Source organism: Lissotriton vulgaris, chromosome 6, assembly GCF_964263255.1.
Source record: "Lissotriton vulgaris chromosome 6, aLisVul1.2, whole genome shotgun sequence".
Taxonomy (NCBI): Eukaryota; Metazoa; Chordata; class Amphibia; order Caudata; family Salamandridae; genus Lissotriton; species Lissotriton vulgaris.
The window spans coordinates 1,352,028,046-1,352,044,809 of NC_141694.1; the positions used below are offsets into that span (position 1 = coordinate 1,352,028,046).

General features: G+C 43.1%; 1 protein-coding gene across 1 annotated transcript in view; it reads right to left on the reverse strand.

Annotated features, from left to right (window-relative positions):
• Window positions 1-16,764, reverse strand: part of RYR2 (ryanodine receptor 2) — a 3,481,211-nt gene that overhangs the window by 466,801 nt on the left and 2,997,646 nt on the right. The window contains exon 88 of the mRNA XM_086925791.1: window positions 4,321-4,402. Coding sequence (XP_086781917.1) covers window positions 4,321-4,402 — 82 coding nt within the window. The remainder of the gene's footprint in view (window positions 1-4,320; window positions 4,403-16,764) is intronic.

Below are 16,764 nucleotides of genomic sequence, written 5' to 3' on the forward strand. Positions count from 1 at the left end.
ACGGCATTCGTTGAGACCTCACAGCAACATGCTGGCAGTGAGGTACGAGATGAAAGCGGCACACAGGTACAACATTCCGTGACCATTGCTGATCTAGACAACGATGACGGCAATGCATCTCACATAACCACTATTTCTACTTTTTCGAACATGGTCCAACTTTCACCTACTGTTGTAGACGAGTTCTTTGCCACCCTATCTGAGTTAATGTTCTATCCTAACAACGAGAATAATTTTTGAAAACACGAGCACACAGCGTTCCCTGAACTTTGAATTCGGCCTTCAGTTTTGATAAACAGATTCTCAAAAAACTTTGGAACTATTTTTTCCTCAAACTAAATTATTTTTTTCTCATTCCCAAAATATTTACCTTTTTTTGGTACAGAGTAATCTGCTTACAGTAGAACTCTTATTAGAGAACAAGATTTCTATTTTTAAGGAAAAAATGTAGAGACAATATTTGAACTCAGCCTCTAGCACATGTACAGACTTGTATAAATATGTGATGAAATGGTCTCGACCATCTCTTCTGTATTAAGAGCCATTTCATGAATGTAACTTTTCATGATTCATTCAGTCAGCATTTCAAATGTAAACTATATGCATTGTTTGAATGATACCACTGCTTAGAAAACGTACAGTACAATTCTCATTTTTCGCGTACAAACCATTTCAAATGCATCTTATGTATTTTTGGGGGGGATTGTAAACACATGCTTGGATATGTTATACTTGCTTTAGTACTTAGTAAAGATAGACATTCTACATGGAGTGGGTGTTTTTAGACGAATCTTGGGCTCTAGTGTAATTTTCCAGATTCATGCCCTTATATAGGTATAACTCATCATATCCTTATATAGGCATCAGAATCATAACCATATTTAGACGCAGCCAATGTAGACCAAATATGGCATGGCTACTTCCACAGATTCCTAGAAATCACAACAAGTTCTTGGAGAGACCAAACCTCCAGCAGTCCGGGACTTTCCCCTGCTTCTGTATTGATTTGTCCTAGAACTCCTGGAGTCCTAAAAGAACTGCGAGTTCTTAGTGACGTATTATGTCCAACCTTACGTCAAACACGGCACCTTCCAGGTATAAATATACCAGCATCTGCCCTAGCAAAAGACACAGTGGTTTGGAGCAGATCGGCTGACTACTTGCCCGACACCCTGCTGTAGCGAGTGCCGAAGGAAGCCGACCCTCCAGCTGACGCACTGAGAGAGACGCTGTCTTTTCTCTTGCAGAGAAATCCTGCTCCGGTGTTTCCCGGCTACCCTTGCGGGTTACTGGGAGATCAAGTCCTGAGAGAGAGATACAAGACCTCCTACATTCTATAAACAAGGTACGGAGCTGATTAGACCCTAGAGAATTCTTGGATAGATTATTGGCAGAAACTATTTTAACTCAAGCTACATCTCACTTACTCCTTCCCATGTACTAGGCATAGGTTAGGTACACCGGGTTAGGCGTATCTTAGAAGCACCAGTTGAGTACGTTTAGTCATCTTTTATCATTGTATGTATTTTATCCATTTTAAGTATCTTATGGCTTAGAAACCATATAAATGCTTTTACAGTATTATTTCATAATCCTCTTTTTACTGTACGCACTTTACTTTATGACAAGTATTGCGATTGTAGCAATTCACTTCTCTTGCATGAGAAAGAAGACTGCTCAATAAATAACCTTTTTATTGAAAATGCCCGTCTCTCTATTTCTTTGCACTTCCGGTGAAACTAAGCATGCACAATTGACTGAGTAAAATAGCCATCTATTGTTTCCGCGACTCTAGAGATATATTCCTTATTCTTGGGGAACAAAGTTGTCATGTTATATGGTTGTCAGAAACTAATCCCTTTTTGTGTATTCGAGAAAGTTTCTAGTGACCTCTGTGCTAGCTAGCATTCACAAATTAAGTCTAACATATTCAATAGAGACCTAGTCGACTTCAGTCCTACGTCTAAACTATCGTTTATGTTATTCCAATGCGCAGAGCCTATTGGGAATATAGGAACTACACTACAATATGCACCCCACTTTTGTAAATTTTTAGAGTGACGGCAGAGTATTTAAAACTTGTGTTAATTCTTCATACACCATATTTACAATTACCATGCATTTCTGGTGTGGAACACTGTTTCAAGTAAGCAGTGCCGGCTGCCTGACATATATATTTTTCTGATGTAATACTGCATTAATGTTATGTACAAAATTATTTGTAATGCTCATAAACAATTTGTTGCTACAAATAAATGATACCACTGGGCACAGCAATAAATCATAAGTTATAGCAATAGTGCATAGTGCATGAACTATATTTTAGACATATTTGTTGGTGAAAACCGTTGTTTGGCCCAATTTCTTTTTTAATTTGCTTGGCCTCATAATGGGTGCCTTCTAGTGGCCATGCTTATTATTTTATATATTAATAACCTGAGTTTTTATCTGATTTAACTTGGCAAGGATATTTCTATGAGTGATAGGGCCACTGTGGCACCTGTTTTATATATCGAGACAATGCAGAGTTGTTGTTGAGAAATACTTGGTGTTTTAGGAACCTGGTCACAGGCTTCATGGACTTCGTATCAGGCCTTAACATGGATATTAACTGCACTTGAGGGATTCACAAAAGGCCTTCTCACTTATTGTGAAGGCACACCCCGCACCAGAGTCAGAGGCCAGCCCCGCCCTCATGGCGGGACCTCTGCAATGAGTAACTGCAGTGCGTAGGTCCTGCAATGAGTGCAGGCCTTCACAACAAGTGCAGATCCCCTTTGTGAATCGGGTCTTAAGTCACACATTAAGGCCTGTAGCCTAAAGTGACTGAATATGAATTCTAAATCAGTTAAAGCAGTAAAGGTGACAAAGGTAACTATCTTTCCCTACATGGGGGTATGGTATGACTCATTCGGTATCTGGTATTCCAATGTAACTGTCAAAGGCAGACATTTACTCAGTCCAGCAGAAACTCCTTAACTAAACTAATATCCCCCTTTTTTATATATATATATTAGACACAGTGTATCTCTGTGGCTACCTATGGTGCTGGAGTCTGGGTGTATGCTATTGATCTGCTTATTCAACGCAAGGAGAACCAGTTGAGTCAACTATCTTTTTTCTCCCTGTAGCTCTAACTTTATTTGCCATGAAGAATTAGGTATGTCCTAATTTGAGGATCTGTTAAATATTTTACCACCATTGCTTTGGGTATCCATTTGGAGTTACCCTACAGCTAGGACTGGCTTAGTAGTGATCTTGACTGAGAATCCCATTACAATCCCATGGCTATGATATGTTAAACTAGGGAGGTCCTCCCTTTTTACTGATCCTAGTTCAGTGACAAAACAAGACAACCTTTGGCTAAGCATGCCTTTTTGGGGCGCAAGAACCATGAGAAAGTTCGAACAACAGGCAATGCTCTGTGTTACCAACTACTCTCAGCACAGAGTCATATATGCCCTGCCTCTGTGAAATTGTCTTTTTATTTAAATTTAGGCCAGGGCTTTGTGAGGTCTACTTTGCTTCCTGTTAGGCAAATATGAGAGAAACTGTATTTCCATACGTTCTTGTGATGGTATTTCACAAGCGCTCATGACAGGACCTACGCACTTCAATTAGTCATTGCGGAGGTTCTGCCATGAGTGCGAGGCAAGCTTCTGACACAAGTCTGGGGCAGGCCTCCGCCACAAGTGTGGGGCCCTTTTGTGAATCGTCCCTTAGTGCAGTTGATATCCATGTTTGGGAAAAATAGATAAACACAAATAACAAATCATGCTGATGACTATCAATGCCAGAATGATATAATTCTTGGCGTTAATATGTTGATGCTGAGGCATTTCTATCCATAAAATGAAATGATACTTCCATAATTAATTTCAGATAGATTACCATGGAAAAGTTAAAAAGCATATCTGGCTCTTCCACTTTGAATGCTTTTGTTGTTCATCAGTGCATTGGACTGCAAAGTATTGGCTGTGAATCCTAAAGAGGTTAAAATATCCAGTGACTTGCAAAAAGCTATAAATCAATTAATCCCCGATAGGTTTCTGAGCTTCTAAGCATAACAGTTACCACAACCCCACACTAGCTTAACCCCTTCCATGCTCATGACAAGGTCAGCTCGTCATGGGTGTTACCTGCGCTGTGCGTTTGACGAGTTGACCTTGTGATGAAACTATAGTATTCAAGCATTTTCAGCACAGGAGGGGAAAACCCCTAGCACCCAAGGTGTTAATGACATTCATATCACAATTAATCTTTTGCTAAGGTTATTAGGGAGGGTATGACAAAACTGAAAAAAGACACAAAGGCATGTACCTTCCAACATGGATAGCAGCATCACAACCATATCCTTCTGGAGATCCATTAATTCCTTTAGCAGTTCAATTTGACTTGAGTCCTACAAATAGCAGAGCATTTTATTTAATAGAAATACATATAAATTGAAGCCATTTTTCAAAGATCAATATATGTAACCATTAGTTGCATAAGAACAATAGTTACTTACCTGTAATCTGTGGTTCTCCAGCCTTGGTGTCTTTCATAGATTCACATGCCTGAATCATTCCCCGTCGTCGGAGTAGGAGTCCCAGGGTACATAAAAAAGCAATCATTTGCCTATGATAAACCAAAACCCTTGGTAATATCCAACAAGGAAGTGAAGTAGCCCTAAGCTACAGTGAAAAAACGTACACACTCATGACTATCCTAGTCATTTTGTATAGCCCAAACTACAGCCAATCAGGCGACAGCACCCACCAGAATGTTCTCCTCAGAGACTCAGGCTCTCAGATTTTCTCGCACAGGAGTGAAACCAACATTCTCGCCTGAGGAGCCTCTGAGGGGAGGTGGGCGGGTACATGTAAATCTATGAAAGACACCAATACTGGAGAACCACCGATTACAGGTAAGTAACTATTGTTCTTCTCCAGTATTGGGGTGTCTTTCATAGATTCACATGCCTGAATCAGAGTAGATAGCAGTACACACCATCCTGCTCATATTCTTATATCATAATGCATACACATGCTTTGCAAACTACAATGACATGTAAAATAAGCGTCTAAAAGAACATAGAGGAGGAGGGAGAACGGAGGCTCACCTTATTAAAAAGATTGCGAAGCACTGCTCGTCCCACTGAAGTATCTGCATCACTGGCAGCATCTAAGCAGTAGTGCCTGGTGAAGGTATGCTTGCTGGACCAGGTTGCTGCTTTGCAGATATCATAAAGAGGCACTCCAGCAAAAAGGGCTGTCGAGGAGGAGACCGCTCTCATAAAATGCGCCCTTGGCACTGATTGCAGTGGCCTTCCTGCTTGCTGATGGCATAGACTGATAGCTGAGGACACCCAGCGGGCTATGGTCTGTTTAGATATAGCGTATCCTTGATGTATCCTTCTGTATGCTACAAATAACTGGTCAGTCTTACGTAATGTAGCAGTTCATTTAGATAGAATTTTAGACATCTTCTGATGTCAAGGGAATCCAAGGCTTTCTCCGCTACCGTTTGCGAATTGGGAAAGAATGTCTTCAGAATTACTGGTTCTTTAAGATGGAAGTCAGATGGAACTTTAGGCATGTAGCTTGGATTGGTACGAAGCACCACTGAGTTTGAAGTGAATTGCCAAAACGGAGACTTGATGGTAAATGCTTGAATGTCACTGACTCTATGTGCCGATGTCAGTGCTAGAAGAAGAAAAACCTTCCAGGTAAGGAATTTGAGATCCACCTTATGAATAGGCTCAAAGGGATGGTGCATGAGCTGAGTGAGTACTGCATTCAAAAGCCAGGGTGGAGGCAGACGCCGTATAGGTGGAAACATTCGAAAAAGTCCTTTAAAAAATTGCGGAATCACTCTAGTTAAATAGAGAAAGTTAGAGCCATCTTGACAGAACCACAAAATGGCTGCCAAGAATACTTTCAACGTGGAATGTGATAATCCCGATTTAGCCAAATGAAGAAAGAACGGTAAGATCTGTTCTGGCTTGGCCTGAATTGGATGTAAGTTAGCAGAATGACAACAAGCACAAAATCTCTTCCATTTGAGTTTGTATGTCTTTATCCTTGCAGGTGCTCTAGCATTGGCTAAGACTTCTTGGCAATCCGCAGGAATATCTAAGTGTGCAAACTCGAGGTGTTGAGGAGCCAAGCTTCTAATTTCAAGGAGGCTGGGTCCGGGTGACAAACTTGACCCCCTTGGATGGTTCAAAGGTTCAGTATTGGTGGAAACTGAATGAGTTTGCACTCCGAGAGGAGGAGAAGCTGGGTGAACCGGTATTGGCAAGGCCATCTGCTAGCAATGAGGATGATGCAACACGGTTGTTTCATCATTTTGTGGATGACTTTTGGAACCAACGGAATCGGAGGAAAGGCATATGCATATATCTGAGACCAATTCATCGAAAGCGCATTCCCACATGATTGTTTGTGGGGAAGCCAGCTTGCAAAGTGTGGGCATTTGTGGTTCTGAAACGTCGCAAACAGGTCCAGATCTGGGTGCCCCCACTTCTGAAAGACTCGGTCCAGCGTCGGTTAGTGGATCTCTAATTCGTGATTGGATCTTGTCGATCTGCTGAGAGAATCCGCTAGTACATTAGAAATCCCGGGAACATGGACTGCTGAAAGAGTGATCCTGTGACCCAGAGCCCAATCCCAAATCTCCTGGGTTTGTTGGGAGAGAAGGGCTGACTTTGTCCCGCCCTGTTTGTTTAAGTAATGCATACTTGTTGCATTGTCTGTTCGGATTAGTACTGATGACTCCTGTATGATTGTTCGAAAAGATTTCAAGGCCAAGAATATGGCCCGTAGGTCCAGGAGGTTGATATGCCACTTCCTTTGCTTTACATTCCACTTTCCATTGACAGTCATCCCCGAAGGTGTGCTCCCCATCTCTCGAGGGAATCATCCGTGGTGATGGTAAACCTTGGCACTTCTGCCAGAAAAGCGCATCCCTCCTGTAAATTATTTACCTGAGCCCACCATCGAAAAACCTCCTTCATACGATGGGTTATGTGAATAATGTCGTCGAACGACCCTGAAACCTGCAACCATTGGAGGTTGAGCTCTTCTTGTAGAGGTCTCATTCTGAGACGACAGTTGGGTATTAGAGGGATGCAGGATGAGATCATCCCCAGGAAAGTTTTGTACTTTCGAACTGGAACAAACTCTTTTTCTTGTAGTTGGCAAGCCATCCTGCAGATCTTGTGTTGCCTTTCTCTTGAGACAAAGGCTTGAGCTAGATGGGTATCCAGTGTGGCTCCCAAGAAAGGCCTTCTTTGAGATGGAATGAGATGAGATTTGTCGAAATTGATGGAGAGACCCAGCGACTGGAAAAGAGACAGGCATCTCTGAACATGTGCGCTTGCCATTGCAAAAGAACTGGCCATGATAATGCAATCGTCCAGGTAAGGAAAGATTTGAATGCCCTCTAGGTGGAGATGTGCTGCTACCGGAGCTATCATTTTTGTGAAAACACGGGGCGCTGAGCGAAGTCCAAAGGGGAGAACTTTGAACTGAAAATCCCTGCCAGCCACTTTGAATCGTAGAAATTGTCTGTACTTGGGGAGGATTGGCACATAAAAGTAAACGTCTTGAAGATCGAGGCTGGCCATGTGATCCCCCATTGAAAGAAGCTGGAGTATTTCTTGAAGTGTTAACATTCGGAAGGTCAACTTCTTTAAGAATTTGTTGAGGGCAAGTAAGTCGAGGATGGGACGCCATTCCGCTGACTTTTTCCTTATGAGGAAGAATCTGGAGTAAAAGCATGTTCCCTTCTGCAAATGAGGAACTCTTTCGATCGCTCCCTTCCGAATCATTGAGTGTATCTGGGTGAACAGCTCCTTCATATGAGCTGGAGGTGGGCCCTTGGGAGGAGAATTTGGGGGGATTTTCTCGAATTCTAAACTGTGACCCTTGGCCACTATATTCAGGACCCACTTGTCTGTAGTAATTGCGGGCCAATTTGAGTAGTATTGGGATATTTTTCCTCCAACTCTTGACTGGGGGAAGGGTAGAGATGGTGGCAGGCAGCGTGTCTCACTGTTTTTTATTCAAATCTCTTCCACGGTAGGAGGACTTTCTTCTGGATTGTGTGTAAGAGTTACCTCTTTGTCCGTAAGATTGATGTTTGTAGGGTTGATACCATTGGTTGGATTGGGAGGTTTGATAAGACCTCTGCTGACTGTAGTTTCCTCTGTTTGAAAAAGATCTGCGTCCTTTAGCTCCTCGAAAGGATGACTTACGAAATTGCAGGCTACCCAAAGATCGCGCTGTTTCAGTGTCTTTCTTTATGGCTTGTAGAGCCTCGTCAACATGCTGGCCAAAGAGAAACTCACCATCAAAAGGCATGTCAATTATCTTGGTCTGGACCTCTTGGCAAAACGATGTGGACTTCAGCCATCCTTGTCTTCTTAACACCCCACCACCTGCTAGATGTCTTAAGCCTGTAGACGCCACATCTACTGTTGCATCGATTATTTCTGCTGAAGCAAGCTCGCCCTCTCGAAATGCTTGCTTTGCTTCAGTTCTTGCAGGTTCTGGTAACATCTCAACATAGGGGGAGATGTCGGACCACATTTGCCAGTCGTATCTCCCCAGTATTGCTAGGGAGTTCGCAGCTCTTACAGTGGTTGCAGCCATCGTGGAGACCTTCTTTCCGATGGAATCCAAGCGCCTGCCATCTCTATCAGGTGGAGCTGAAATAGGTGAAGATGGGTTCCTGGCACGTCTTTGAGCCGCTTGAGCGGCGACAGAATCAGTCTTGGGTTGTCCTATTAGGCACGCAGGAGATTTGTCCGGTGCCTTGTACTTTTTGTCTAATCTGGGTAGTACAGCTGGAAGAGAATTGGGTGTTGCCATAATTTTCAAACCTTCCTTCCATATGAAGTCAATGATGGGAATCGTTCTGACTTGTCTTCACGGCTGATCTTTAAAATCATAAAGAAAGCACTCGTCTTTCTTTGTTTCCATTGCAATCGAGAATCTCTTAGTAGCCCTCTCCATCAGTACATGAAATCCCCCAATATCAACCGGAGGTGAATCAGCCGTAGCTGGGGCCGAAGGTGATGGCGTCTGAATCTGATAATCATCCCACTCGGACAGACTAGATTTATCATCCACTTCTCCCTCTTCCCTATCCTCATCAGTGGTGTTTGCTCCTTGAGAATGATGAGAAGGTGCTGGAGATTGTGGTCTTGGAGATCTCAAAGTGGATATAGAGGCCTGAGGCATGGGAGTGGATGGAAGGGATGTCGCCAACAATAATATTCTTGTAACATATACTGTAAATTATCAAGAAGCGTCAGAGGCATCTGTGCTGAGGGCACCGTGGCCGGAATTCGATCTACGGATTCAGAGAACTGTTCGTCGTCTGGATCCTCCTCTTGATATTTTATGAGCAGTTCCGATGGACTAGTAGCAGTGCGGAACCTGTCATCAATGTCAGATTTCTCCTCATCTTCATCTGAATCCAGCAATTGGTCAGGCAATTTAAGCAGTGATAGAGCTTGTAATGAGGAGCCACGTCTTTGAAGCAAAGAAGGTGACGTAATTGGTTGGCTAAAGGAGGTCTTAGATGGTGTAGAAGACCATACTTGTAAGTCAGTCACTTTGATAAAAGTGGCGTCGACGGTTTCTTCGTAGACGGTGCCGCCGCCGACGGCATCGACAAGACAGTTACTTTAAGCGATGGTGTAATCTTCGTCGCCGATATTTTCGACGATGAAGAATGTTTCGTCCGCAGGACATTTTTCGTCGACGATGAAGCAGTCAACGACGAGGCAGCCTTCTTCGACGGTGGAATCTTCATCGACGAGGAAGTCTTCGTCGATGGTGGGGTCGTCGACATCAAGCCAATCTTCATCGACGGAGCACTCGTCAACGATGTAGTCTTCATCGACGGTGGGGTCGTCGACATCAAGCTGCTTTTCGTCGACGAAGCACTCGTAGGCCGCAGAGCATCGACGATGGAAGGCATTATCTTCGACGACGAAATAGGCCTTACCGTGACCGAGACTAGCGTCGACGGTGAAGAGGCCGACGACATAATCATCTTGGCCTTAGGAGACGAGAAGGTTACTGTCGACGTTGAGCTGGCGTCGACGATGGTAATCGACGACGATGGAACCGACGACGACTCCGACGACAACTCCGACGACGGAGTAGACTTTTTCTTCTGAGGCAATATCTTCACAGGAAGTCTTTTAGAGGTCAAAGACTTTCCAGTCTTTTTAGGGGGCGACACAGATCCAGAAGGTGGAGAAGCCTTTTTTCCAGAAGACAGGCCAGAGCCCTTGGAGGGCTGAACCTTCCTCAACACCTTAGCCCCAGTGGAAGATGAATCTTCCTCAGCCTTCCTCTTTCTAGAAGTTTTAGATGACCCTGAGGCCACACTTCCTACCTCAGAAAGAGTGCTGTCTTGGTCCTTTAACCTCTGTAGCCTTAGAACCTGCAGGATTTTATCCCTCTTCCAGACTTGTCTTTTTTAAATTTTTCTTTCATAACCATCGGGCGCTCCGATAGTATTGTTTTACATTTTGGGATTTACTGAGCCCCAGAAATACGCAGAAGTGGCCCAGTTTCACTGGGGGAACAATAACCTGATTCACCTTCTTCAAAGAGGTGGTCCAATGTCTTATTGTATGCCACCTGGACTACAGCAACTGTCTTTATTTAGGCAGCCCACTATCAGTAATCAAGAAATTGTGAGTCATTCATAATGCTGTGGCCCGTACTTTGCTGGGCATACCTACATTTTAGTCTGTTTGTCCGCAACTTGTCACATTTCATTGGTTGTTGATAAGCAAAAGAATACTGGTTTTTAAATCTCTCTGTATTGTGCATCACACAAAATATAAGCCTGGTCTGCAGATCCTCCGTCACCTGATCAAACCCTGCAGTTATGTTATGTTATGTTATGTTAACAGAACTTTTATAGCGCTCAGCTGCCCCAGCAAAGGGGCATCCCGGCGCTTTGGACAAGCAAAAGACATAACACTGGAGACATCAGGGAGTCAGGAAGTCAGGTAGCAGAAGAGCAGAATGCTAAAGAGCAGAAGGAAACAGATGGGTTTTAATAGCCCTTCTGAAGTCAAATAACTCATCCAATGCACGAATTTTGGATGGAAGTGAATTCCATACAGTGCCAAAAATTCCATACAGTGCCAACAGAGAACTGAGGTCAAATAATCAATGTCCTCCCGATTTCCCCAGAATCAAAAAGCCAGAGGCAGGGGGTATTCTAATGCATATCTTGCTCAAAAACTTTGGAACTCCCTACCTATCAGCCTAAGGGCAAATAATAACTCCTTGGACTTCAGATACCAACTCAATCAGCCATCTGTCCTTGCGACCTGTTTGCATTGGGAAACCTGCTTCTGTGTAGCCTTCCTGCTTTACAAATCAAAAAATACATTTACTGACATTGGACTTTTAGTTTCCTAGTGTTGTTAAGGAGACCTTTTTGCTTCTATAAATTACAGTATTGAGTTTTTGCAGGAATAAAGCAATACAAAATAATAGGTCTGCAGCAATGCAATATTTGTTGATTTCTTCAGGACTCAATGTTCTTAACAGCCTGATATATTTGAACTGTATGATTCAAGAAAAAGGAAAAAGAAATCATTATGTCATGAGTTGTAAAATAGTTCTTGGATGGAATTTTACATATAGTTTTTCTCCAAATGCTGATTTGTGGCCGCCTTATGAAAAGCTTAGGCGTAAGTTATAAATACGCTGCTTTACGCAATAGTTGAATTTACTAACCATTATATTAGTCTAGATTAGGAGTAAAATGTAACTATTAAGGGCAAATATTGCATTTTAGATTTATTAGAAATGTTTTGTTTCTGCAATTATTTTAGACCTCTAAATCTTAAGTCCTTCATTTTTGTGGAATGTTACTTATAGTACCCTTGCATTTTGTATACAATTATTTCTAAATTTCAAGTTATTTACAAACAGAACACTTATAATCGTTAGTTGTTGCACATATGCCACATGTATTTCTTTAGGAAAGCTGGGTTGGTTAAGAGAAGCTACCTTGAGTGAGACAGAATTTTATCACAGAAACATTTGTGAATTCAGATTATTTTGGCAACGTGGGAGCTCAGTCACAACTTACATTTAGATAGTGAGATCTTTCTCTCAATGATAATTTAATAAACTGATTTTCTATAACCAGCAGGGGAGGCCAATAGGGCCACCCAAACATGATTGAAAACTGTGCCATGAAGAAGGGTAGAGTGTACAGGCAGCTTATAAAGTAAATATCACCAATTATGACATGTTAATTAGGTGTGTGATTGGTATTGACAAAACGTTTTTGTAAGAAAACAGCAAAACGCTTCCAAAACTTGAGTGAAATTGGGAGCAGGTTTCAAGGCATTTGTCCTCTTCCCGACAAACACCAGTTGGCTTCCATTCTTCTCCCATATCCAGTTGTGTTGGAATCTATCATTGTGGGCGCCCCTAAAAATTGTAGTATCTCAGCAGTGGTTGGTAAGAGGCCTTGGACCTATACCTGGCAGTTTCCCACACCAGGCCATGTCACAATTTTGTAGCACTTCTTTAGGCTTGGGTTAAATCTGCTTAAGGGGGCATTGTTCAGGGGCACTTTCAAGTGTGCAGGGGCACACTACCAGAGTTTGTAGCTCTGCTATCTCACTTTAGTAGAACAGTACCAGGATGGAATGTCTTGCCTTCCTACTAGTCGAACATTAACTCTGGCTGGTTATGGTTTCAAGTTACCTCCAAGGATGATAAGAGCTAATCTGGCTATGAGGATACTTGAATCAAAGACAGCCTCACACCAAAGCTTTGTTTGATTAATAAACATGAATCTCTGCGAGTTCTTGCCTTTATTTTGTGATGGATATTTGTGTTATCTCTTTTCTCTTCTCCCTCACAATTATTGATTACAATGAAGGAGCATAGACATATAATTAACATCCCCCGCCGTCTGTCCAGAAATGTTCAAAAAGACAGCTGCCCTGAATGGCATTTCTTAATCCTGATGGATAGTATTCAGACCACTTCTCTAGGTTGTTAAAATCTAATTACAGCCACAGCAGGGCATAGATAGGACCATGCAGATCCAGTCAGTCTCAGGCAAAGGTTAACAAACTTTATAGAAATTATCTTTGTTGCATTTATAAAAAGAAATCTACGATCACCAGTTTTCTACATTTTTGTTTAATAAAATGCTGTGGAGTTACTTTTTCCTCAGTGTAAATATGGAACTATAGCTTTTATACCTATGGCAGTTCTGGTAAAATAGAAAGGTTGCTTCAGCCTATGTAGTAAATACACATTTTGAAACATGTTACTACCAAGACATGCAAATTCTATTTTTGTCGCATCCCGTGTTTACTCACTACGTACCTAGGCTTTGAGAGCTTCACGTCACTACTTACAGGTGACCTATTGATTGATTAAAGTAGGCTTTTAAATTAGTATTAAGGCTTACTTTGATATTTGTTTTCTGTACAATCTGCTACAGTAATTCTGTTTGCATGGGTAGTCCTGGCATTATGTTTTTGGAGTCATTCATGTGGTTGGTTTAATTCTATGCTGCAATCCACATACTATATTTGAACTTTATGTCAATGATACTGTTTCAACACATTACTAAAAAGAGTCAGCCATGTCAACTGAAGGTATTCAATTATTATGGAATTTAAGAGACAAGTAGTGAGTGATAGTAAAAGTATCTGTGGACACTCATGAAGCAGACTTGAATTCAACCATTGTGATGCAACCGTTATTACATGATTTTACACTCCTTTTAGCCCATTTGAAAAGTTATTATGCTCATATATTTAGCATGGAGGGTTGATTATAATGATGTTTTATTGTTCAACAGGCAGATGCATGAAAGAAAATACCGGGAGCAAACGGGCAGATTCTCAGAATCTGGCCGTTTGCTTGCGGTATTTTTGCATTTGGGATGCATCATCCCAAATGCAGAAATCGCAATTTAAGGAATCTCTAAATAGCGATTCCTTAAATTGCTCTTGCATTTAAGGAATCCCAAAATGAGATTCCTTAAATGCAATGCATGATACCCAAAATAATAGCGATTTCGCTAATAGAGGGAGCAAATTACCATGAAGTTGAACTTCATGGTAATTTGCTAAAACTTTGAAAAATGCACTTTTGTGCATTTTTCAAAGTTACATGTTGCGCACACACATGCCCTTAGGGCATGTATGTGTGTAACATTTGTGCACAGGTCCATTTCAGGGGTGCAACAGGGTGTCCTTTGGACACCCTGGCACCCTTGAAATAGCGGAACATTAGCGATTCGGTAATAGCTAATCCCTAATAAGGAATGGCTTTCCCATTCATTCCTATGGGCCTAAGGCCCATAGGAATGAATGGGAAAGCCATTCCTTATTAGCGATTAGCTATTACCGAATCGCAAATAAGGAATCTTTAGGAATCGCTAATAACATTGCGATTCCTACATGCATCCAGTTTTGCGAGTCTTTAATAGCGATTCCTTAAAATTCGCTATTAAGGACTCGCAAAACATAACTTTGATGCATCTGCCAGCAAGTCGTTAATGCCAGATAGTAAATATTGTTTACCACGCATGCGATACAACGCATGCCCTTACAATGTAGTCATTAAAACGACAGCTATGTTACATCGCATACAATTACAGCACAAGTCGTTATAAAGACTGCTGTAGGGGGCAGAAGGTGTTGGATTAAAACACCTTCCCTACTGTTGCACAGACTGGAGTTAGAATAGTAAATTATACTAGTCCAAACTCCAGTGGCTCCCTACAGCAAGTCGTTGTAATGACTTGCTTTGTAATGGTATGCAATGTAACAACGCGGTCGATGTAATGACCGTGTTGTAAGCGCATGAGATGTAACTTGGCCTATTCGCTACAGACTTTTCATTAGAAGGGAAATAACCTATTCTAAATCTACCATATTGGGGAGCCTCTCAGTACATAAATGTGATTGTTCTACTGAATATCAACACCAAGAACATTGTGGCATACTTAATCGAGGACAGAATGTTGTGGGATAAAATGTCAAAAGGTAAGTGCATATAGGGAAGTATAGATACACTATTCCTAACTACACAAGACCTCTGAACTCGCCACTCTAGCAGCTTCATTGTTGCGTCGCTGCCACTGCCCCCACCACCTCTCTGTCCAGGTAGGTTTTGGAGGTCATCCTCCACCCGCAATCCTGCCTGCAGCTCATCCCTGGTGGTCCAGTTGGAGAGCCTTGCTCCTCTGCTGGTACGCTGGGCAAGCCTTCTCTGTTTGTCTGTCTTTTCTGTCTTCACTGTTATTGTGCCTGTTTTTCTGTTTTTTATATTTTTTGCTATTACTGTGCCTTGTTGTGTCCTCTGTTTTCTTTTACTTTTATTGTGCCTGATTGTTGCTGCCCTTTTCCCGCTGCTGCCCCTCCCCCTACCGGTTCCCGCCTCCCAGCTGCGTTTCCCTCTCTGTTTCTTATTTAATGGCGGTAGCTGTGCGAGCAGTTGAGCAAGACCTCTGACCCCCAGGTAAAGGAGCTCTGCTCTCCACTCTAGCAGCTCAGTTGTTGCGCTGCTGCCGCTGCCCCCAGCACGTTTCTGTCCAGGTAGGTGTTTGAGGCCCTCCTCCACTCGTAGGCTCCTGTCTGCGCCTCATCCCAGGTGGTATAGTGGGAGAGCCTTGCTCTTCTGCTGGTCCGCTACACCAGCCTTCTCTGTTTGTCTGTCTTTTCTGTCTGTACTGTTATTGTGCCTGTTTTTCAGTTTCATATATTTTTCGCTATTCCTGTGCCTTGCTGTGTCCGGTTTTCTTTTACTTGTATTGTGCCTATTTTTCGCTGCTCTTTTCCAGCTGTTGCTGCCCCTGCAGCCCCTCATCCCCTTCTGGTTCACGCTCCCTCCTTGAAGCTTCGTTTCCCTCCCCGTTCCCTATTTAATGCGGCCGCTGCAAAGACACGCGCAGCAGGCACGCCGCTGGTCAGCACAAACGAAGCACACCCGAAGCCCTGAGGTGCATCCTGCTCAATGTACGCTCCCTGCACAGACATGAAGTAGAGATCTGGGACCTTTTCGACACCCTCTCACTGGACTTCGCCTTTTTCACGGAAACCTGGGCCAACTCCACCTCCGCGCGACATCGATACCGCCACCCCCAACGGATAAAAGATCCAGAATAAGAACCACCCCAACCACCCAGGAGGACGACTCACCTTGTGCAAAAGAACTCTGACTCACCACCTCCAGCACAAATGACTCCTCGTCCCACATGAAACACCTGCATTTCCAGATCCAGACCAGCCCCAGAACAACCCTACATGGCACCCTCTCCTACAAACCTCCCGGTCCACGAACCGCATTCACCACAACCATCACCGATCTCATTGCGCCCCACGCCATCACCTCCATGGACTATAATCTGAGCGGAGACCTTAACTTCCACCTCGAAAACCTCAGCAACCCCAACTCCACTGCTCTCCTGTACAACCTCGCCAACATCGGTCTGAAACAGCTCATAGCCACCCCTACCCACAAGGTAGGACACACCCTCGACCCCATCTTCGCAGGGGGAACAACATCCACTTAAGCCATATCACACAATGCCCGTGGATGGACCAGCACTGCGTACAGTTCTCTTTCAACAAAGCCGCTGCTCACAAACCTACATCTCGCCCTCCGCAAAGGAACTGGAGAAAGGTCACCGAGGAGCACCTTGACTCCAGCCTCAACCATGATCCCTCTCCCACCAAGACCAACGTCACCCCTGCAG